The sequence below is a fragment of the Aethalodelphis obliquidens genome, unplaced genomic scaffold (genome assembly GCF_003676395.1).
Source record: "Aethalodelphis obliquidens isolate GAN/ISIS:26980383/991018 unplaced genomic scaffold, ASM367639v1 scaffold59, whole genome shotgun sequence".
NCBI lineage: Eukaryota > Metazoa > Chordata > Mammalia > Artiodactyla > Delphinidae > Aethalodelphis > Aethalodelphis obliquidens.
This window is the reverse complement of record NW_020838003.1, coordinates 4,227,035-4,249,731: the sequence shown is the minus strand read 5'-3', so window position 1 is coordinate 4,249,731 and position 22,697 is coordinate 4,227,035. Positions and strand designations below refer to the sequence as shown.

The 22,697-nt window shown below is 42.4% G+C and overlaps 1 protein-coding gene across 2 annotated transcripts in view; it reads left to right on the top strand.

Annotated features, from left to right (window-relative positions):
* Nucleotides 1-22,697, top strand: part of LOC113609826 (serine/threonine-protein phosphatase with EF-hands 2-like) — a 43,811-nt gene that overhangs the window by 5,811 nt on the left and 15,303 nt on the right. For both annotated transcript variants that reach the window (XM_027087459.1, XM_027087458.1), the window contains exons 2-6: nt 14,195-14,332; nt 18,907-19,034; nt 19,186-19,243; nt 20,332-20,507; nt 21,825-21,939. In XM_027087459.1, coding sequence (XP_026943260.1) covers nt 14,278-14,332; nt 18,907-19,034; nt 19,186-19,243; nt 20,332-20,507; nt 21,825-21,939 — 532 coding nt within the window. In that variant the 5' untranslated portion in view covers nt 14,195-14,277. The remainder of the gene's footprint in view (nt 1-14,194; nt 14,333-18,906; nt 19,035-19,185; nt 19,244-20,331; nt 20,508-21,824; nt 21,940-22,697) is intronic.

Sequence of the window (22,697 nt, the reverse complement as noted above, 5' to 3'; positions counted from 1 at the left end):
TTGATTTGCAAGGGAAAAGATAACTCTTTGACAATCCCCAATACAATAACCTTCAAAAATAGAGGAAGGAGGGGCTTCCCTGGTGGCGCAGTGGTTGAGAGTCCGCCTGCCGATGCAGGGGACACGGGTTCGTGCCCCAGTCCGGGAAGATCCCACATGCCGCGGAGCGGCTGGGCCCGTGAGCCATGGCCGCTGAGCCTGCGCGTCCGGAGCCTGTGCTCCGCAACGGGAGAGGCCACAGCAGTGAGAAGCCTGCGTACCGCAAAAAAAAAAAATAGAGGAAGGAGAATGGGGTAGAAGTAAAGGAGGGGAAAAAATATAGATGTGGAATCCACTCTTGATGTTTAGTTAGTACATCTCACAGTGCTTCCTGAAGAAGAGCTAGAGAAAGATTCATCTATGTTGTGTAAAAATAAATCCAGCATAAAGTTTATTCAATTACTATTTAATGAATCTCCACTCCGTGTCAGGTACTGTGCTAAGTCCTGGAGATAAAATGATGAATTTGCTCACACACAGTCTTTGCTCTCAAGGAACTCACAGTCTAATAGTAGAGAGATACAAAACTGAAAACTAGAATATGGTATTTCAGTGATGAAAATGTTGACAAAAATTCAATGAACTATCAAGAGGAAAAAAAAGGGAATTTTATTTGAACCAAACTGAGGATTATAACCCAGGAAGTAGATTCTCAGAAAACTCTGAGAACTGTTCCGCCTCTTAAAAGTGGAAGGCACAGTCATATACATTATGGAGACAAAGGATCGTACATCAAAATGACTAATAGAATGCTTGGCAAGGACTGATAGTCAATTCTAGATTGTCCAGTAGTACTTATGTCAATTTACCCTGTATGTGCATTATGCATACCCATTGTTTTATATTGAATTGTAGATATCATCAGTAGTTTCAAGTCATTTAGACATCATTATTCTAGTTGGAGTTTTAAATATACATTGAGAGGCACAAGAGATTGTTACTCTTAATCACACAGAGCACAATCAATATAGCCAACAACAATAGCAAAGTCAGAAGCAAAGATTTAAGCCATGAATCCCCAGGGCTTAACCATTTACCCAGAGTTTCATTTAGACTAGAAAGGGGATTGTTCAATGCAGAAATCTGATTTTATATGTGACTCATTAGATAGCTATATTAGCGGGCTAATCTGGTATGAAAGCACAACATTCAGTCTGGATTATAGAACCAGTTTCCCATTGCAAAGCAGTTTTAAAAATCGAGCCATTTGTTTTTCCAACATCACTTTCCCATTACAGAAACTTCAGAATTGAGTACATTTATCAAATGTAGTAAACAAACATGGAGGTATATGCTGACAGGAAACTTTAGAGGAACATCTGAAAATTCAGTGTCAAGAATTATGGCTGATGCCTTTTATTGACCAAGGAATTTGATGACAGATCCAACCATCAGTTAAAGTGCCTCCAGTAACTATACTCTGTGACAACTTACTACAGAATTTTCCTTCGGTCTTCAACACTGGGGCAAAAGGATAGCTAGAAGTAAAACGAATAACTTTAAATTTTGATAGAGAGATAGATATTTGGTAAATACTACAATTGAACTAGTAGGATGGGTCTAACAGGCCTGGTCCAGACTCTTGTACTGTTGTCTTCTTCTTCTGTCCTAGCTTGGTGACGCTTGAATTAATTAGTTAGTTGAAGTCAGGTGTGAGAAACAGGGCCCAAAGTCCATTTAGGTGGAGGGGCCTTTTTATTTTATTTATTTATTTGTTTATTTTAAAATTTTGTTTTACAACACCACCACCACCACCACCACTCCGCAGCTTTCCCCCTTGGTGTCCATACATTTGTTCTCTACATCTGTGTCTCAGTTTCTGCCCTGAAAACCGGTTCATCTGTACCATTTTTTTAGGCTCCACATATATTCGTTAATATACAATATTTGTTTTTCTCTTTCTGACTTACTTCACCTGTTTGACAGTCTCTAGATCCATGCATGTCTCAAAAAATGACCCAATTTAGTTCCTTTTTATGGCTGAGTAATAGTCCATTGTATATACCCATCTGTCGTATATGTCATATATTGTATATGTCCGTCTGTCGATGGGCATTTACGTTGCTTCCATGACCTAGCTATTGTAAATAGTGCTGCAATGAACACTGGGGTACATGTGTCTTTTTGAATTATGGTTTCTCAGGGTATATGCCCAGTAGTGGGATTGCTGGGTCATATGGTAATTCTATTTTTAGTTTTTTAAGGAACCTCCATACTGTTCTCCATAGTGGCTGTATCAATTTACATTCCCACCAACAGTGCAAGAGGGTTCCCTTTTCTCCACACCCTCTCTAGCATCTGTCGTTTGTAGATTTTCTGATGATGCCCATTCTAACTGGTGTGAGGTGATACCTCACTGTAGTTTTGATTTGCATTTCTCTAATAATTAGTCATGTTGAGCAGCTTTTCATGTGCTTCTTGGCCACCTGTATATCTTCTTTGGAGAAATGTCTATTTAGGTCTTCTACCTATTTTTGGATTTGGCTGTTTGTTTTTTCAATATTGAGCTGCATGAGATTAATCCTTTTGGAGATTAATCCTTTGTCCGTTGATTCGTTTGCAAATACTTTCTCCATTCTGAGGGTTGTCTTTTGGTCTTGTTTATGGTTTCCTTTGCTGTGCAAAAGCTTTGAAGCTTCATTAGGTCTCATTTGTTGATTTTTGTTTTTATCTCCATTACTCTAGGAGGTGGATCAAAGAAGATCTTACTGTGATTTATGTCAAAGAGTGTTCTTCCTATGTTTTCCTCTAAGAGTTTTATAGTGTCTGGTCTTACATTTAGGTCTCTAATCCATTTTGAGTTTATTTTTCTGCATGGTGTTAGGGAGTGTTCTAATTCCATTCTTTTACATGTAGCTGTCCAGTTTTCCCAGCACCACTTATTGAAGAGACTGTCTTTTCCCCATTGTATATCCTTGCCTCCTTTGTCATAGATTAGCTGACCCTAGGTGCCTGGGTTTATCTCTGGGCTTTCTATCTTGTTCCATTGATCTATGTTTCTGTTTTTGTGCCAGTACCATATTGTCTTGATTACTGTAGCTTTGTAATATAGTCTGAAATCAGGGAGTCTGATTCCTCCAGCTCTGCTTTTTTCCCTCAAGACTGCTTTGGCTATTCAGAGTCTTTTGTGTCTCCATAGAAATATTAAGATTTTTTGTTCTAGTTCTATAAAAAAGGCCATTGGTAATTTGATAGGGATTGCATTGAATCTGTAGATTGCTTTGGGTAGAATAGCCATTTTCACAATATTGATTCTTCCAATCCAAGAACATGGTATATCTCTCCCATCTGTTGATATCATCTTTAATTTCTTTCATTAGTGTCTTATAGTTTTCTGCATACAGGTCTTTTGTCTCCCTAGGTAGGTTTATTCCTAGGTATTTTGTTCTTTTTGTTCCAATGGTAAATGGGAGAGTTTCCTTAATTTTCAGATATTTCATCATTACTGTATAGGAATGCAAGAGATTTCTGTGCATTAATTTTGTATCCTGCAACTTTACCACATTCATTGAGTAGCTCTAGTAGCTTTCTGGTGGCATCTTTAGGATTCTCTATGTATAGTATCATGTCATCTGCAAACAGTGACAGTTTTCCTTCTTCTTTTCCAATTTGTATTCCTTTTATTTCTTTTTCTTCTCTGATTACCATGGCTAGGACTTCCAAAACTATGTTGAGTAATAGTGGTGAGAGTGGACATCCTTGTCTTGTTCCTGATCTTTGAGGAAATGCTTTCAGTTTTTCACCATTGAGAATGATGTTTGCTGTGGGTTTGTCATATATGGCCTTTATTATGTTGAGGTAGGGTCCCTCTATGCCCACTTTCTGGAGAGTTTTTATCATAAATGGGTGTTGAATTTTGTCAGGAGCTTTTTCTGCATCTATTGAGATGATCATATGGTTTTTCTTCTTCAATTTGTTAATATGGTGTATCACATTGATTGATTTGCATATATTGGAAAATCCTTGCATTCCTGGGATAAATCCCACTCGATCATGTGGTGTGTGATCCTTTTAATGTGTTGTTGGATTCTGTTCGCTAGTATTTTGTTGAGGATTTTTGCATCTATATTCATCAGTGATATTGGTCTGTAATTTTCTTTTTTTGTAGGATCTTTGTCTGGTTTTGGTATCAGGGTGATGGTGGCCTTATAGAGTGAGTTTGGGAGTGTTCCTTCCTCTGCAATTTTTTGAAAGAGTTTGAGAAGGATGGGTGTTAGCTCTTCTCTAGATATTTGATAGAATTCCCCTGTGAAGCCATCTGGTCCTGGACTTCTGTTTGTTGGAAGATTTTTAATCACAGTTTCAATTTCATTACTTGTGATTGGTCTGTTCATATTTTCTATTTCTTCCTGGTTCAGGTTGGAAGGTTATACCTTTCTGAGAATTTGCCCATTTCTTCCAGGTTGTCCATTTTATTGGCATAGAGTTGCTTGTACTAGTCTCTTAGGATGCTTTGTATTTCTGTGGTGTCTTTTGTAACTTCCCCTTTTCCATTTTTAATTATATTGATTTGAGTCCTCTCCCTCTTTTTCTTCACGAGTCTGGCTCATGGTTTATCAATTTTGTTTATCTTCTCAAAGAGCCAGCCTTTAGTTTTATTGATCTTTGCTATTGTTTTCTTTGTTTCTATTTCATTTATTTCTGCTCTGATCTTTATGATTTCTTTCCTTCTGCTAACTTTGGGTTTTGTTTGTTCTTCTTTCTCTAGTTCCTTTATATGTAAGGTTAGATTGTTTATTTGAGATTTTTCTTGTTTCTTGAGGTAGGCTTGTATAGCTATAAACTTCCCTCTTAGAACTGCTTTTGCTGCATCCTGTAGGTTTTGGATCATCGTGTTTTCATTGTCATTTGTCTTTAGGTATTTTTTGATTTCCTCTTTGATTTCTTCAGTGATCTCTTGGTTATTAAGTAATGTGTTGTTTAGCCTCCATGTGTTTGTGTTTTTTACGTTTTTTTTTCCCTGTAATTCATTTCTAATCTCATAGTGTTGTGGTCAGAAAAGATGCTTGATATGATTTCAATTTTCTTAAATTTACTGAGGCTTGATTTGTGACCCAAGATATGATCTATCCTGGAGAATATTCCATGCGCCCTTGAGAAGAATGTGTAATCTGCTGTTTTTGGATGGAATGTCCTATAAATATCAATTAAATCTATCTGGTCTATTGTGTCATTTGATGCTTTTGTTTCCTTATTAATTTTCTGTTTGGATGATCTGTCCATTGGTGTAAGTGAGGTGTTAAAGTCCCCCACTATTATTGTGTTACTGTCGATTTCCTCTTTTATAACTGTTAGCAGTTGCCTTATGTATTGAGGTGTTCCTGTGTTGGGTGCATATATATTTATAATTGTTATATCGTCTTCTTGGATTGATCCCTTGATCATTATGTAGTGTCCTTCCTTGTCTCTTGTAACATTCTTTATTTTAAAATCTAATTTATCTGATATGAGTATTGCTACTCCAGCTTTCTTTTGATTTCCATTTGCATGGGGTATCTTTTTCCATTCCCTCACTTTCAGTCTGTATGTGTCCCTAGGTCTGAAGTGGGTCTCTTGTAGACAGCATATATATGGGTCTTGTTTATGTCTCCATTCAGCAAGCCTGCGTCTTTTGGTTGGAGCATTTAATCCATTAACATTTAAGGTAATTATCGATATGTATGTTCCTATGACCATTTTCTTAATTGTTTTGGGTTTGTTTTTGTAGGTCCTTTTCTTCTCTTGTGTTTCCCACGTAGAGAAGTTCCTTTAGCATTTGTTGTAGAGCTGCTTTGGTGGTGCTGAATTTTCTTAGTTTTTGCTTGTCTGTAAAACTTTTAATTTCTCCATCGAATCTGAATGAGATCCTTGCTGGGTAGAGTAATCTTGGTTGTAGGTTCTTCCCTTTCATCACTTTAAATATGTCATGCCACTCACTTCTGGCTTGTAGAGTTTCTGCTGAGAAATCAGCTGTTAACCTTATGGGAGTTCCCTTGTATGTTATTTGTCGTTTTTCCTTTGCTGCTTTCAATAATTTTTCTTTGTCTTTATTTTTTGCCAATTTGATTATTATGTGTCTCGGCATGTTTCTCCTTGCGTTTATCCTGTATGGGACTCTCTGTGCTTCCTGGACTTGCGTGGCTATTTCCTTTCCCATGTTAGGGAAGTTTTTGACTATAATATCTTCAAATATTTTCTCTGGTCCTTTCTCTGTCTCTTCTCCTTCTGGGACCCCTATAATGCGAATGTTGTTGTGTTTAATGTTGTCCCAGAGGTCTCTTATGCTGTCTTCATTTCTTTTCATTCTTTTTTCTTTATTCTGTTCCACAGCAGTGAATTCCACCATTCTGTCTTCCGGGTCACTTATCCGTTCTTCTGCCTCAGTTATTCTGCTATTGATTCCTTCTAGTGTGTTTTTCATTTCAGTGATTGTATTGTTCATGTCTGTTTGTTTGTTCTTTAATTCTTCTAGGTCTTTGTTAAACATTTCTTGCATCTTCTCAATCTTTGCCTCCATTCTTTTTCCGAGGTCCTGGATCATCTTCACTATCATTATTCTGAATTCTTTTTCTGGAAGGTTGCCTATCTCCATTTCATTTAGTTGTTTTTCTGGGGTTTTATGTTGTTCCTTCATCTGGTACATAGCCCTCTGCCTTTTCATCTTGTCTATCTTCCTGTGAATGTGGTTTTTGTTCCACAGGCTGCAGGATTGTAGTTCTTCTTGCTTCTGCTGTCTGCCCTCTGGTGGATGAGACTGTCTAAGAGGCTTGTGCAAGTTTGGAGGGGCCTTTTTAAAAATGAGAGATGTGGGGCACTTCCCTGGCGGTCCAGTGGTTAGCACTCGGCACTTTCACTGCTGGGGCCCAGGTTTGATCCCTGGTCGGAGAACTAAGGTCCCACAAGCCACATGGCAAGTCCCAAAATAAATAAATAAAATAAAGATGTGAATCCATGAATTAATGTCTTTCGGTTTGGCTGTACATGGATCAGTTGATAATACTTGACAAGGTTCTTGCCATCATGGCTGCAAAGAATCTTTTATTTGATGTCCTTTCCAATAAGCAAAACCTTTAGGTAGTATTCCATGATCCTTAAGGTTTTCATCTCCTAGAAGCTTGCTGTAAGAGGAGCTAGTTACCAGTGTTTTAAAATGTCTCAATAAGACCCTGTCAATAATGTAATATATTTCTTTTGAACCACCATGGGTGAAAGTTTCCAAAAATATTGTTTTTTCTATAAAACCATTTTCTCAGATGCCCAAGAGGTAACGAGTGTACATGCTGGAGCGATGGCAGTTGTGCGTCAATAGACACTATAAGGTTTTTCTGGTTTGCTTTTTAATGAGGTCGATACCATATTTGTGTTGTGGGGTCAAAATTCCCCTTTTTTGTTCCAGTATCTGCTTCTTTTCTTTAGCTGTGGTTTCCTGAGCCTGTAGAAAGAAATCTTTTATTTCATTAGCAGGGTTAATGGAGAGCAGTGGACATTCCCAAGGCTGGGCAAGATTAGTGTTTAAAGCTGCCTCTTTGGCTGCAGCATCAACAAGCTGATTTCCTTTCACTTCCACAGTGTCAGATTTGGAATGTCCTGGTGTTTTAATAATTGCTAACTGTTTAGGCAATTGCATAACAATGAACAACTCTGCAACCTGTTTTCCCTTTTTTTTTTTCTTTGGCTGCACCTCGCGGCTTGCAGGATCTTAGTTCCCCGACCAGGGATTGAACCCCAGCCCCTGGCAGTGAAAGTGCTAAGTTCTAACCACTGGCCCGCCAGGGAATTCTCCCATTTTTTAAATAGGTTGTCTTGAAGAGGTTAAAAACCTCATTGTTTCCATAGCATTCCAAAATTGTGTGCCACTCCAAAGGCATAGCAGCTGTCAGTGTAAAATTTTGTTATCTGGTCTTTGGCTAGTTGGCAAGCTTGGGTTAAGGCAGTTCGGTCAGCTTGTTTTGCTGACGTTGTTTCTGGTAAATAAGAACTTTCAGTTGTGTCCACTGTGGATGTTATTGCATATCCAGCTCGGTAATATTCATCCCTTAAGGAGGACCCATCTGTAAATCAAATAGATTAGCCTTATCAATGGGAGCTTCTTGTAAGTCATTCCTGGGAGCAAAAAGATAGTCTCTTAACACTGTGCAGTTTGGTTGTTTTCTTCATGTAGTGCTGGAAGCAAAGTTGCAGGGTTAAGGTTATTACATAGAACCAGGATAGTATTAGGTGCAGAAAGCAACAGTGCCTCTTAAGAAGTTAGTTGGCATACAGAATAGTGCTAAATGTAGTGAGAGTTTAGAAGAGACTCAACTGAGTGTGGGACGTAAATAATTAAAGGAGACCCCATTACTATTTCTTCAGTAGCCTTACATAAGAGAGCCCTTGCTGAAAGGGCCCACAAACAATGTAGAAGTCCTTTTGCTACTGAGTCTAATTTAGTTTTGGAGCATAAAAGCAAGTCATTTACAAGTATTTTTGTAAAAGGGTCAGAGTAAGACAATAGCTATCTATAAGTGACAGAAGACTTAAAAGCATGGTTAAAGACCTGATTACAATGCAATTGTCAAGGAAATTGGGCTATTTCTGTGAGGTGTGAAATTTTAAGATAATGACTAGAATTATGGACATTTCAAATTTTAGAAACTTCATATAATTTCTAGAACATTTATATTAATAACGTTTACCCATAGAATATAACTTAAGAAGGTTTATCATTACTCATTTGACAATGTTTCCCATGTAATTTAACAGACCAAATAAGCCTGATTATTTTAATATCTCTCTTTGAGATGTTCAGGGGCCCTCTGTAGTATCCCAGAGTTAGCTAGAGGTCAAAAGAACTTCATTTAGAATTTGATGTGAGGAAGTTTGTCAAAGATATCAAAAGGTTTTAAATGTTTGGCCAAGTAGGATCATAAGTCACTGTGAAACAATATTTATTCACTTAACCAAAGTGACAGTAAACGATTTTAAAGGCAAGTGCAGAAAGTTACTGGTAAAGAAACTTCACAATCTGTTATTAAAAGCAAATTAACGGGGCTTTCCTGGTGGCGCAGTGGTTGAGAGTCCACCTGCCGATGCAGGGGACACAGGTTTGTGCCCCAGTCCGGGAAGATCCCACATGCCGCGGAGCGGCTGGGCCCGTGAGCCAGGGCCCGTGAGCCATGGCTGCTGAGCCTGCGCGTCCAGAGCCTGTGCTCCGCAACGGGAGAGGCCACAACAGTGAGAGGCCCGCGTACCACCAAAAAAAAAAAAAAAAAGCAAATTAACATTTCAAAGAAAACTTAGAGAAAAAAATCAAATTCTAGTTTTACACGTTTTCACACTTAATATTAAAATTCACTTATTTAATCAAATTCAATCTAATCTAAGACAGTCTTTTTCTTCTTTTTTTTGGCTGCATTGATTCTTCGTTGCTGCGCGGTGGCTTTCTCTAGTTGAGGCGAGTGGGGCTTACTCTTCGTTGCGGTGTACGGGCTTCTCATTGCGGTGGCTTCTCTTGTTGCAGAGCACGGGCTCTAGGCATGCGGGCTTCAGAAGTTGTGGCATGCGGGCTCAGTAGTTGTGGCGCATGGGCTTAGTGGCTCTATGGCATGTGGGATCTTCCCGGACCAAGGATCGAACCCGTGTCCCCTGCATTGTCAGGCGGATTCTTAACCACTGCTCCACCAGGGAAGTTCCTCTAAGATACTCTTGACCATGCATAAAACTCTTTTCTCAAGGTTCCCATTTTAGAATAAATTTTTAGAAATATATGCCATTTCAAAGTATAATCTTTCAATAAAGCACAAAATATTTATTAATATTCTCATACATATTTAGTTTCACTGTAATAAGAAGTCAAAAGTAGGTAAACATAGACTCCTTTAGCAATTAATGTTTCAGCATTTTATCTTATTAAAAATGGTCTAGAGGGCTTCCCTGGTGGCGCAGTGGTTGAGAGTCTGCCTGCCAATGCAGGGGACAGGGTTCGTGCCCCGGTCCGGGAAGATCCCACATGCTGTGGAGCGGCTGGGCCCGTGAGCCACAACTACTGAGCCTGTGCGTCTGGAGCTTGTGCTCCGCAACAAGAGAGGCCGCGGCAGTGAGAGGCCGCGGCAGTGAGAGGCCCGCGCACCGCGATGAAGAGTGGCCCCCGCTCGCCGCAACTAGAGAAAGCCCACGCACAGAAAAGAAGACCCAGCACAGCCAAAAATAAATAAATAAATGAAATTAAAAAAAAAAAAATGGTCTAGAGGAAAAAAAATGATCTAGACATTCAATGAATTTCCATCATTTAACTTATCAGAGCTCTAAGGTTTCAAGTTGCCAGAAATCTGGAGAAACTATTTTTAGGTAGGCATACCATAAAACATAATTGTTCTTAAATAGTTTAACCAAAACCTTTTATCCCATTTATTTCATTACCTATGAAAATATCATCAGATCATTAATTTTCTTGTTAACAAATTTTATAACCTAGATAAATGAACTTACTGAATTTCAGTAAACCTAGGTACAATAAAAGTATTCTACTTAATGTTGATGACTCTAAAGACATGTCTATATTAATTAAACCATCAGTTTAAGCTTGCTTTTTATTTCAGTAAAGATTAATCCTAGATCACGTGATCGTTTAAAGATTTGTGTTAGTTTAAGTTACATTTAGAAATATTTGATTTGTAAGCACTTGCTTTTAAGTCAATTAAATAGAGCTCTTTTACAAATTAATTTTGATAACACCATCCAGAGGTAGGGTTATATTGTTTTTATAACATACACACAGACATACATACATCCAGATAGACACAGACAGAGATCTCATAGTTTTCTTGCTTGAGTTTTAGAAAGCTCCCCTCTCCTTTTTTTTCCCCCTTTCAGTTTTAAGTTCTATTAATTGAGCCAAGGCTGTAGTCTCAGGCGATATGGGCTATGTTTACATTTCAAGACATGATAAAGAGTTATAACTTTAAGCTTTCTCCTAGGAATACTTCTGTTCTCTCAGGGTCAGAATTTTGCAAAGATGTTTTATCAAACTGGCTTTCTCTACAGTTTTGGAAGGTCAAAAGAGTTCTATCCTGGCCATTTAAGAGTTAAGATTAAAGTGCTTGCAAGCATTGGCTTTGTTTCAATTGTACATGAAGCCAGCCGGGGTTCCAGGAGTGGGTGCACATACGGGAGCTGTTCAGCCTTTGAGGCACGGTTTTCCATTATTCATTTGGTACCCTAACTCAGATATGATCCGAACAACCTTCTGAGGTCAGTGTGATGGATCGAATGTGTGCTGCTTCTGAGTCTAGCTTCCCAAGGAGTTACCCTTGGGTCTGTTCGACTCTCTTACATGTCTGAGTCTCTCCCTCCAGCAGTCTAAAACTGCCATGGGTGCCCAGAGCACTAGGTGGTCAGCCTTCTAGTGTCCCCTGGGGAGCAGAATTTACTTAATGATTGTACTGGGATCCCCTGTAGGACCACTGCATGGCATGAGGATTGATTCTCAGACACTTCCGCTAGGTTCTCAGTCACCTGAGGACACATTATGGCCGGAAGGAGCGAAGTCCCTTTTCTTCAGAGCTCAGCAGGCTCAGTCTCTCATTTCGCCAGCAACAGTTTGTTCAGACCATATCTTTCCAATTGAAGCCAAATTTAAAAAAAAGATGGCCAATCCAGTTCACTTCAAAGTTCCTCCTAGGTGTCTGCCTAGGAATTTCCCCTTAGGTCCCTGCCTAGGAAATAGGAAATACACCAGTATCCCCTTAGGACTCCAAGTCCCAAGAGAAACAGCTTGAATAAAATTCAGGATGTCATTTAAAGCAATGGTGTCTGGATATCAGGAGAACTCACCAAATCACCTGAGGCATACTAAGAAGTGGATGGGGCTCAAAGGGCCCACGCTGGTACCAAGCACTGGTTTGGGGTAGACTCCAGGTGTCCTCTGGTGGGTGTCTCTGATATCCTGTTGGCTACCCCAAGAAAATGACGAGGAAAATTCAGTTAACTATCAAGTTAAGAAGAAAAATAAAGGGAACTTCATTTGAGCCAAACAGGATTGTAACCTAGGAAGCAGCTTCTCAGAAAGCTCTAAGAACTGTTCCACTTGTTAGGAGTCAATGGCACAGTCATATACATTTTGGAGACAAAGAATTGTACGTCAAAATGACACACTGGTATTTTACATAAAGTTCATCGAGGATACATAGTCCAGGTAAGCCTGGGCAAAGTGAGCAGCACGTCGCCATGACCCCCTACAGAGCTGGGAAAGAGCACTGTTCTAAGAAATCACATTGCTAGCATAAGAAGAAAGAAAAAAAATTCATCTTTATGCTTCAGCAGGCACCCGCATCTTTGAGGAGGTCTGGTTAATGTGTAATGCAGATGCATACTACACATTAGGGAGGGAAGGAAGAGGCCCAAACAAACACAGAGAGGATTTTGTGTTTAATTTTTCTTGTCCTGCCTTGAAATGTAAATTTTATTTCATCAGAGATGTGACTGGGATATTCAGGAGTTCAGAGGAGGGGCATGTTGAACTGGCCTCTTTAAGGAAGGTGAGGCCTGAAGTGAGCCTTAAGGAATGAGTAGTTAGTCAAGTGTGGGCTAGGACATTCCAGGTAAGAGCAAAAACCCAGAAGTCATGGTGGTCAAGAAGTAGAGTCGAAGAAAGGAGAAAAGAGAGATGAGGCTGGAGGAGGAGGCTTTTGGGAAGATGAGTTCTATTTGCGTTACATGGAGTCTGAGGCACCCCAACGTTCAGCAGGAAGCAGGGTGTGTGAGGCTGAAGTTTAGAGTTAGTCTGAAATGGAGATGGAGGTTTAAGACGGAGGAAGTGATAGCTGAAAGTGTGAGTTGACTCAGTTATTTAAGAAGCATATACAGAGGGCTTCCCTGGTGGCACAGTGGTTGTGAGTCCGCCTGCCGATGCAGGGGACGTGGGTTCGCGCCCCGGTCTGGGAGGATCCCACATGCCGCGGAGAGGCTGGGCCCGTGAGCCATGGCTGCTGAGCCTGTGCGTCTGGAGCCTGTGCTCTGCAACGAGAGAGGCCACGGCAGTGAGAGGCCCGCATACCGCAAAAAAAAAAAAAGAAGCATATACAGAGTGAGGAGAGCAGACATTTGAGACTAGAATGCAAATCAAATTGACATTTAAGGGGTGGATAGAGAAAAATGAGCTCAGGAAGGAGAGAGAATAAAGAGACAGTATGAAATAAAATTCATATTTTATGGCAAGACAAGAAGAATTTAAACATAAAAAAATTTCTCTACCCCTTGGCCTCCTCTCTCCCCTCCACTGTGCACTGTGTATCCGCATTATGCTTCAACCAAACCTCCCCCATCGGCAGGAATACCTGCTCAGCCATAAAGACAACTTCTCCCAGCACCAGCAAGACAATTGCTTGAAGATGACCTTCCTTCTTGATCTTGTAAGGGGTCACATGACCCGCCACTTTGTACTTGCAGATCTGGACTGTGTAAACTGTAATACATCATTTGCTGTACAGCTCTCTGTCACAGAAGAAACTTATATAACCGTGCCTTGATTTCTAACCAGCAGAACAGTTCTCAGAGCTTTCTGAGACGCTCTTCCTGGGTTATAAATCCTCAAATTTGGCTCAAATAAAATTTTCCAGCTCTTTCTTAGATTGACTGATTAATGTTGTGTCAACAAGAGATAGGAGCATGGCATCATGGAAAGCCAAGGGGTAGAATTTAAATCAAGGCATGGCTTATGACATGATGGCCTTGCTGTTCTGACAAGGTCAAGGCTGAAAAGATGAAGGCATTGGAGACATCAGCATGAAAAGGTTTGGTCAATAGTGAGGATGAAAAACATGGTGTTAAGAGGAATTAAGGAGAAAATAAGTGGTCTGCTCCAGAGAAATCTGGATGAGAAGAAAAGAGAAGTTGGGTTATAGCTTGAGGGATATAGGAGGTCAAAGGATGATGATGATGATGAAATGCTCTGAGAAGAGACTTACGTATGTTTTTAGTCTGAAGAAAATCTAGTAGGAAGGTTGAAAACATAGGGGAGAGATGAGATGACACATAGAGGAAACATAGGGGAGGAATATCTCATGCACTGAGGCTGGGGAGGTGGGGGGAGGGTGCTATCACATGATAGCCTCACATTTTTTTTATGATGTAGGAGACAAGGTTCATAGATAATTTGGTCTACCTGAACTAATATTCTGCCCAAATCTCCCTATTGCAGGTTCCTTCTTCCTTTTGTCAACAAACAATTCACTCTCCCTTGGACCTGCTATCTGCGTCCTGCAGAAACATTACACTTACGCTATGGGAAGCGGCACCTCAACCCAACATCATTTTGCTTTCCAGAATGCAGAGAAAGGTATGCGCTTCCCACCTTCAGACTAACTGTGGGTACCCCGAAGCCTACATTGCATAGGGAGGGGCTTCTCAGGGTGGGCAGGAAATCGTTACATTTCTCCTCATGCTAACTCTTGAAAATCGGCTTCTCCTCCTTGTAACATGACCACTAGGATGCTCAGCTGAATGTCTTAGGACTTGATGAACTATATTTAATAGAATTAAAATTTACTCAAGGAGTCAGTGTTGTCCATTGGGGTTTATCCCAAACTACACGTTTACAACTGAATGAAATAAGATTGGGCGAAAAGGGGATGAAAGAGCGTTCTAGGTAGAGGGTACAAAGGTCGTGAAGTAGCAAGGAGAGAGACATATTCAAGGAACTGAGTGGTCTGAAGTGAACAAGATGGAGGGTGACATGGCATGAGGCTGCTGAGGTGTGCAGAGCCCACGTCACTCAGGAGCTTGTAGGATTTTAAACTTTATCCTAAAGACAAGAAGAACCACTGAAGAATTCAAAACAGGGAGTTCTAGAATAAGATTTACATACATAAAATACCCTTCTGGCTTCCACGAAGAAGGGATTGAGACAAGCTGGATGGTGGTGGTAAGAGTAGAAGGAAGAAAATTTATTTATTTATTTATTATTTTTAAAAAATAAATTAATTTAATTTATTTTGGCTGCGTTGGATCTTCGTTGCTGCACGCGGGCTTTCTCTAGTTGTGGCGAGCGGGGGCTACTCTTCGTTGTGGTGCGCGAGCTTCTCATTGCGGTGGCTTCTCTTGTTGCGGAGCACGGGCTCTAGGCGCGCAGGCTTCAGTAGTTGCAGCACGTGAGCTCAGGAGTTGTGGCGCATGGGCTTTAGAGTGCAGGCTCAGTAGTTGTGGCGCACAGGCTTAGCTGCTCCACGGCATGTGGGATCTTCTCGGACCAGGGCTCGAACCCGTGTCCCCTACATTGGCAGGTGGATTCTTAACTACTGGGCCACCAGGGAAGCCCGGAAGAACAATTTAGAAGCTACTAAAGTCATCTAAGCAGGAGATGATAATGCCTTGGTCCAGAGTTGGTGGCAGTAGAGATGGAGAGAAGAGGGTGAATTCCAACAATATTCAGGAGGTGGAATTGATAGGATCCACCTGATTACATGTGTGGGGTTGGAGAAAAGGATGGATCAAGAATGACCTCCAGGTTTCTAGCTAGCAAACATGGGCAGATGATAATGCCAATTTCTGACATAAAGATAATGGAGAAGAACCAAGCTCGAGTAGAAGGAAGGTGCTGAGTTTATACACGCTGGGTTTGAGATGCCCATGCAACATGCAGGTGGATGTGCTGAGTAGGCAGTTGCATATTCAGATCTGGATTTTGGAGACGTTGGTGGAGATACATGCATTTGGAAGGCATCAGAGTACGGGTGATTGTTGAAGCCATGGGGGTCACTGAAGTAGCCTAGAGTGACAGTAAAGTCAGGTCGGAGACCAGGGCCTAGGACAGAGCCATGAGGGACTCCAGTACTTATTAAGCATCGGTCGAAGAGGATGAGCCAACGAAAGAGGCCGAGGAGAGGCAACCAGAGATGAAGGAAGAAGCAAGGGAAATAGTGACAGCACCTTGTTTATATAAGCCTAAGCAACCTTATAAGCTCATGGCTTCCTTTCTAGTTTGGCAATAGGTCCCAGGCTCATCTTGCATATTTTTGGCTCCAGACCAGAAATAGCTATTTCTCCAGAGCTTGGGGTGTTCGCTACCAGGTTGGTCATTATTTTCTACACCTTTTCAGTGACCAGATCCAGAAAATATGTATTATTTTAATGACCAGTTTATATTTAGGATCACAATATTTTTACTTAACTTTGATATGATATTATATGTATATCTCCTTTCTCTTTAAAAACCCTTTTTTCCCTAATGATACTGATGTGGTATTATTTACTTTGTCCTATAGTATATAAAAAAGTTTCTGAAAAATAATAACAATACTATTATAACGATATGATTGCTGAAAACTCTTTACGATTTCTTTGTAGTTCTTTTTGTCCTTTGAGTACATCCACTAGGCATATACAACTTACTGAATTTTCAAATCATTTGAAAGAACTCCTTTCTGTGTGGTTATGCCACTAACTTGTACAAGATTAGATTCACTTGTTTGACTTTTGCTTTTCAGAGATTGATATTTTTTTAAAATTTTGATTTAACTTTGCTTTATAATTTTATAAAACATTTATACAATTCCCATTCCAATTATCTGGTGCTGCGTAACAAACGACCCCAGAACTGAGTGGCTTAAGACAATCATTTTATTCCGCTCATGATTTTGTGGGTCAGGAATTTGCAAAGGGCCCAGCTAGATGGCTTATCTGTGATCCTCAGGGCAGCTGGGGCTGGAGGTTCTGCTTCCAGGACGGCTCTTCACCTTGGCCTCTGTCTCCCCACATGGTTGCCTTGTCCTTAGTGGTGGAATTTTAACAGCCAGGTGTATTTGTAACTTTTGCCATAGGATTTAGTCTGCACAAGGCTGAGGAAGAGGAGCCCAAGCATGTAGTATTGCACCGATGGGAAGGGAGGATGGGGTAGAGGTCCTTAAACTAGGCTACAGCCTCACAGCACCCATGTCAATGGAACCCAGGCCCTAGACAGAGGATTGGGAGGGAGAATAAAAGGGAGAAACAGAGGCACTGCCTGGTCTGCCTACCCTGAGCAGCCGAAGAGGTACTGAGGTTAGTATGTCTGGTTGGCAGCACTCGCCTTAAAATGCTTGAGGCAAGGTGTTAGCCAACAACATTTTCACGGAAACTTGATGGTCATGATATTCCTCAGTGATGCCTACCCTTCAGCACGAGTCAGGATCATTCATGGAGCTTGTTAAACCTGCAGATTCCTGGGTTCCCTGTAGAGATTCTGATGCTGTCGGTCTAGGGTGAGGTGCAGATGTCTGTGTTTCCCATGACCTGTTACTTTAGCTGAGTACCGCTTACTCTGGGCGTTTCATTCACTACTCTGAATGGGGATTTACAGAATTCAATCCTCATCACTTATTATTTCGTGGGTGCCTTTGGGACATACTTAGTGTATGATGTGTTTTCCTCACAGAAAACCAAATTCAGCTTTGCTTAAATTTCTCTCAAGTTCTCTTTTCCCATTCACTATTGTATCTCATCTCCTCTTAGGGACGTCAGTAGGAATTCCATTAGCTCTCTAATGCAAGCTAGGCGTATTAAATCAATCTGTCTACTGTTCACAAGGTTGACCTGAGTGAACCTGCTGGGTTTCCTTTGCAATCCAGCTTTATCCACAAAGGCTCCATTCATCCCTGGTGGCACATTCAGGCCCAGGAGCTTAAGGAGAATCTAGTTACTCACGTGGACAGCTTTCCTCTTCTCTGGCAGCAGTACTTGACTGCAGGTTCTGGAGCTCATAGGAAGAATTCAACCTACTTATGCCATCCTGCAGTACACGATCACCCAGCACAGGTCCTGGCAAAAGGAGAAGCAAAGGCTGCCCTTCGGATTGGATAGTCAGCACAGTCCTGGGTGTATTGTGATGGGGACACAAAGCCACAGGGATAGAAGGAATTTGGGGATATCAAGCACTGACCACCACCTGACATGATAGTATGTAGTGTGTGTGTTTCTTCTCCCCAGTTATCATCTAGTTCATCTCTTTCTCCAGATGAGGACACTGAGGCCCAGAAAGTTGACTTGCCTGAGGCCACATCGCTGGTCAGGGCAGTTCCAGGCCCAGAACCAGACTCCTGACATCCTGTCTGTTGTTGCAGTATCAAAATGTCCTCCCCACCCTCTGACCCCTGCATCATCCCATCCTTTTTTTTTTTTTTTTTTTTTTTGCATTTGAATGTTTTTTTAACACAATTTTTAAAGGTTACTTTCCATTTACAGTTATTATAAACTATTGCCTATATTTCCCATGTTGTACACTATATCCCTGTAGCTTACTTTATACATAATAGTTTGTACCTCTTACTCCCCTTCCTCTCTATTGCCCCTCCCCCCTTCCCTTTCCCCACTTGGTAACCACTAGTTTGCTCTATCTGTGAGTCTGCTTCTTTTTTGTTATATTCACTAGTTTGTTGTATTGATATGTTTTAGATTCCACATATAAGTGATATCATACAGTATCTGCCTTTCTCTGACTCACTTCACTGAGCATAAGGCCCTCCAAGTCCATCCGTGTTCCTGCGCATGGCAAAATTTCATTCTTTTTTTATGGCTGAGTAGTACCTGCATCATCCTACTCCTCAAGGATGCTGCAACCTTGCAACCTCCCCAGTTTACATCTCTTTCTCAGAATCCAACCTTTGCATCTCTACACATATAAATGTTTTCATCAAAAAGTGGGAATTCCAATAGTCCTCCAGTGATTTTAGTATAAGTAATAGGTAAGAATGGAGGAGGGATGGGGGCGGGAATGGGGAAAAGAGCACCCCGGCCAGCAGTGAGGCAAATCCTTCCTACTGGTGGCAAAATATAGTGCTTTCCCTACCATCTTGTCCCCATGTGACAGTGGGAGAAGCACTCCCCCCACAGGCCCAGGGAGTCCCACCTCACAGGCTTGCTTCTCCATCTGTGTCACAGCCTTCAAGGCAGCGGTCCTGATCCAGAGATGGTACCGGCGCTACATGGCCCGCCTGGAGATGAGGCGGCACTGCACCTGGAGCATCTTCCAGTCTATAGAGTATGCTGGGCAGCAAGACCAGGTCAAGGTGCGATGGGATGTGGGATGGGACCACCTCCAGCTCTGCCTTCCAGGCCCCACACAGCAAGGCCCAGGTGCCTAGAAGGTGCAGCTGATCTGGACCACTCCTGGGTTCTCTTTCTATCTCTAAAGCCACGTCTTCTTGGGTTTTTCTGCAGCTCCACAATTTCTTCAGCTACCTTGTGGATCACTTCACCCCCAACAATCACAACGAGAGTGAGTATGAACGGCCACATGGCCGGTCCTCCTGTCTCAGGGTCAAAGACATCGGGGTGAGGTGTGGGATGCACAGGGAGGGGAAATGTGAATCTGGTGACAGCCAGGGAATGAGCGAGGAGGCTGACAAATAAATGGTTCTCCTAGAAGCACACCTGGAGACAAAAGTTTGGGTGCAAGGAGTTTATTTGGTAAATACAGGAAACACTGGGAGGTGGGGAGGGAGTGGGGAAGGGATTCAGGAAAGGGGAGGCAGGCAAAAAAGGGTGGGTTACTAAACCTGCAGTGTACCTGGGAAATAGTGCAAAACGCAGCCTGGGAAGTATCCCGTCTGAAGGCAGAGGGAACTGGAGTCTCAACGCCCGAGAGTCATTGGTAGAAGGCTGCTGGGAGGGGCGGACGGGAAGAGTTGTTCACGCAGGTCTGGCCTGCCATGCAGGGCTCTCTGCAGATCCAGGGACAAAGCCCTCAGGCAGAGATGCAGGGGCAGCATTTGGAAATGAATTGCCTGAAAGTCTGAGGCATCTGCCACACTCACTAAGTACACCAGAAATGCCCGTGAACTTTTTTTCCACCGCAGTTTTCACTTTCCTCCTGCTTACCAACCTAGACCTGTAAATTTCTGTACTTTCTAAGGCAATCTTTTAAAATAAAAGTAGAATGGAGGACTTCCCTGGTGGCGCAGTGGTTGAGAGTCCGCCTGCCGATGCAGGGGACGTGGGTTCGTGCCCGAGTCCGGGAAGATCCCACATGCCGCGGAGCGGCTGGGCCCGTGAGCCATGGCCGCTGAGCCTGCGCGTCCGGAGCCTGTGCTCCGCAACGGGAGAGGCTGCAACAGTGAGAGGCCCGTGTACCGCAAAAAAAAAAAAAAAAAAAAAGTAGAATGGAATTGACATAATAATGTCGTAACCTTTCTCCCGCCCATTCTAATTTGTCATCACTTTGCCCTTTACTTTCTCCTCTCCTGTGTTGGAGCCGAAGCCAGACTGGCCAGGACCCACTTCAAGTATGGTCCAGGGAATGAATTCTCCATTGCCCGTGCCTGCAGGTCTGATCATAAGCCGGCCCACCCTTTCTGTCCTGACTAGGGGACTTCCTGAACCGCATGTTCACTGAAGAGAGATCCCCCCAGGACTCCGAGATGGAGAATTGCAGGGACTATGAATCCATCGAGGTACCAGACAGTTACACGGGGCCACGCCTCTCCTTCCCGCTCCTTCCCGACCATGCAACTGCTCTGGTGGAAGCTTTCAGAGTGAAACAAGTAAGCTCCCGCCGGGGGACCTGGGTCACCACCAATTCCACGGAATGTGTAGAAGTAGAGCAGACACGGTGCAGAAGGAATGGCCCTGGATTTAGGGTGTTTGTGTCAGGGATCCGTCAGAGAGATCCGCTTGCCCTTTTCTTAGCCAGGATCTTGTGATTATCAGCCAGTTTTTATGTATTGAAAATCCCTCCTCCCCATTATGTAATCTCTATGTTCATTCATCTCACAGATGATTACTGAGCGCTGCTATGTGCAGCTACTCTTCTAGGCACTGAACAGTGAACAAGACAGACACAAATCTCTGCCCTCGTGGGGCTGAGATTTTTAGTGGGGAGACAGATAATAAATAACAAATGAGTAATATTTATATATTAATATATTAGGTGACAGAGCTATGTCAAAGCATAAACTAAGTTCTAGGTGGGAGAGATAGCAATTTTACAGGGTGGTCTGGGAAGGTGTCACTGAAAAGGTGATTTCTGAGCAAAGGTCAAAGGTGGGGAGAGAGGGTGCTATGTGGAGATCTGGGGAATGCGTTCTAGGCAGAAGGAACAAATGGAAAGGCCCTGAGGCAGGACCTTGCCTGGACTGCTCGGGGGACATCAGGAAGGCCATTGTGGCTGGAGAGGAGGGAACCAGGGAACTGCTATGAGAAGATGGAGACAGAGAGGTGAGTAGGGTGGACTTTGATTCTGAAAGAGATGGGGAGACAATGAGCGCAGAAATGATATAATCCAGCTTTCCCTTTAATATAATCATTCTGTTTGCCGAATAGAGTACTGGGAGCAAGGGCTGAAGCAGGGAGGCCAGGCAAGAGGCTACTGCAATAGTCTAGGCGAAAGATGATAGTGGCTTGAAACCCGGGTGGTAGAGGTGGAACTGGTGAGAAGTGGTCAGATTCTGGCTCTTATGACAGATTCCAATCCTTCCCCTTTTTCATATGAAGATTATTCATTGGAGGAAGAGCTGGGACGATTTTCCCAGTAATGTCAGGATCACCGATACCATCGATACACATGCACTTATTCATACTTTGCTGAGACAGTCCTGTGTTTCTCCCAAGCTCAAGGCAAGCAGGGGTTACATAGAGTAGGTAGGAAAGAGGACATCAGTTCAGTATTTCGGGGATAATGCAAAGCACAAACAAGGGCACAGATGGGTGAGAAGGAAAGGATCTGTGCATAGGGAGGGTCCCAGGAGCAGTTTACTGGGGTCACTTTTGTGGTCTTGGGGTCATTAAGCAGTAAAGGTGAGGCCCATCTTCCCTCACAAGTATGTGTTGTCTTGTCCCATCCCTCCTCTTCCTCCTAGTAGAGGCTCCACGCTCGCTATGTCTTGAATCTTTTGTATGAAGCCAGGAAACATCTGGTACAACTACCAAACATCAACCGGGTCTCCACTTGTTACAGCGAGGAAATCACAGTATGTGGTAAGAGCCAGTCAGAAACGGCTTTTCACGAACGAGAAAACTCTGCCTGTGGTCAGGGAGGGGCAGGAGGGCTGGAGGGGACCCGATGGCCACTCGGGCAGGCCGGGTTCACGCCTTCACACTGATTACATTTACATTTACTCCACAGTTATTTAAGGTAGGGGTGGTGCCGTGAAGGAGAACTGTGGGGTGAGGGGGCCCAGCCTCTGCTTTGTTTTTTCCCAGAGATTCAGATTTGGCCCCAAATTCCTCCTCTCCATTCAGAACAAAATCCTAGCAAATACCCAGACCTTCCCTTGTTAGAAGACGGTTTACTTACTTACTGGACTTGAAAAGGCCTAAATGCCTAGCAAATTATTCCTTCCATCCACATTTATTCAGCTTCCAGAGAGAAATCCTATTGCTGACAATCTTCTCCATCTCCTTATGTTTTCAGTGATGTTTTAATAACCATTATAGACTGATGCCCCGCCCTTGAACTTAGGGGAGACGGTGATACACCAGGGATTGTAAACGGGCAGCCTGCAGTATGTCTTGTCTGCCTCAGAATGTTCTTAAATTTCTAACATTAGCTTCCAACATTTGAAAATTGGAGGATTTCATATTAAAATCCAGATTTCCAACTTCTTAAAATCTTGTAACACTGACCCGTGAGTAGCAGCTTCTTGTTTTAGGTGGGGCAAAAATCTCTCTAGTTCTCATCCAGGTTTTCAACCCTGCACTATTCTGTCCCATTTTTGCTTCAGTGAAAACGTAAG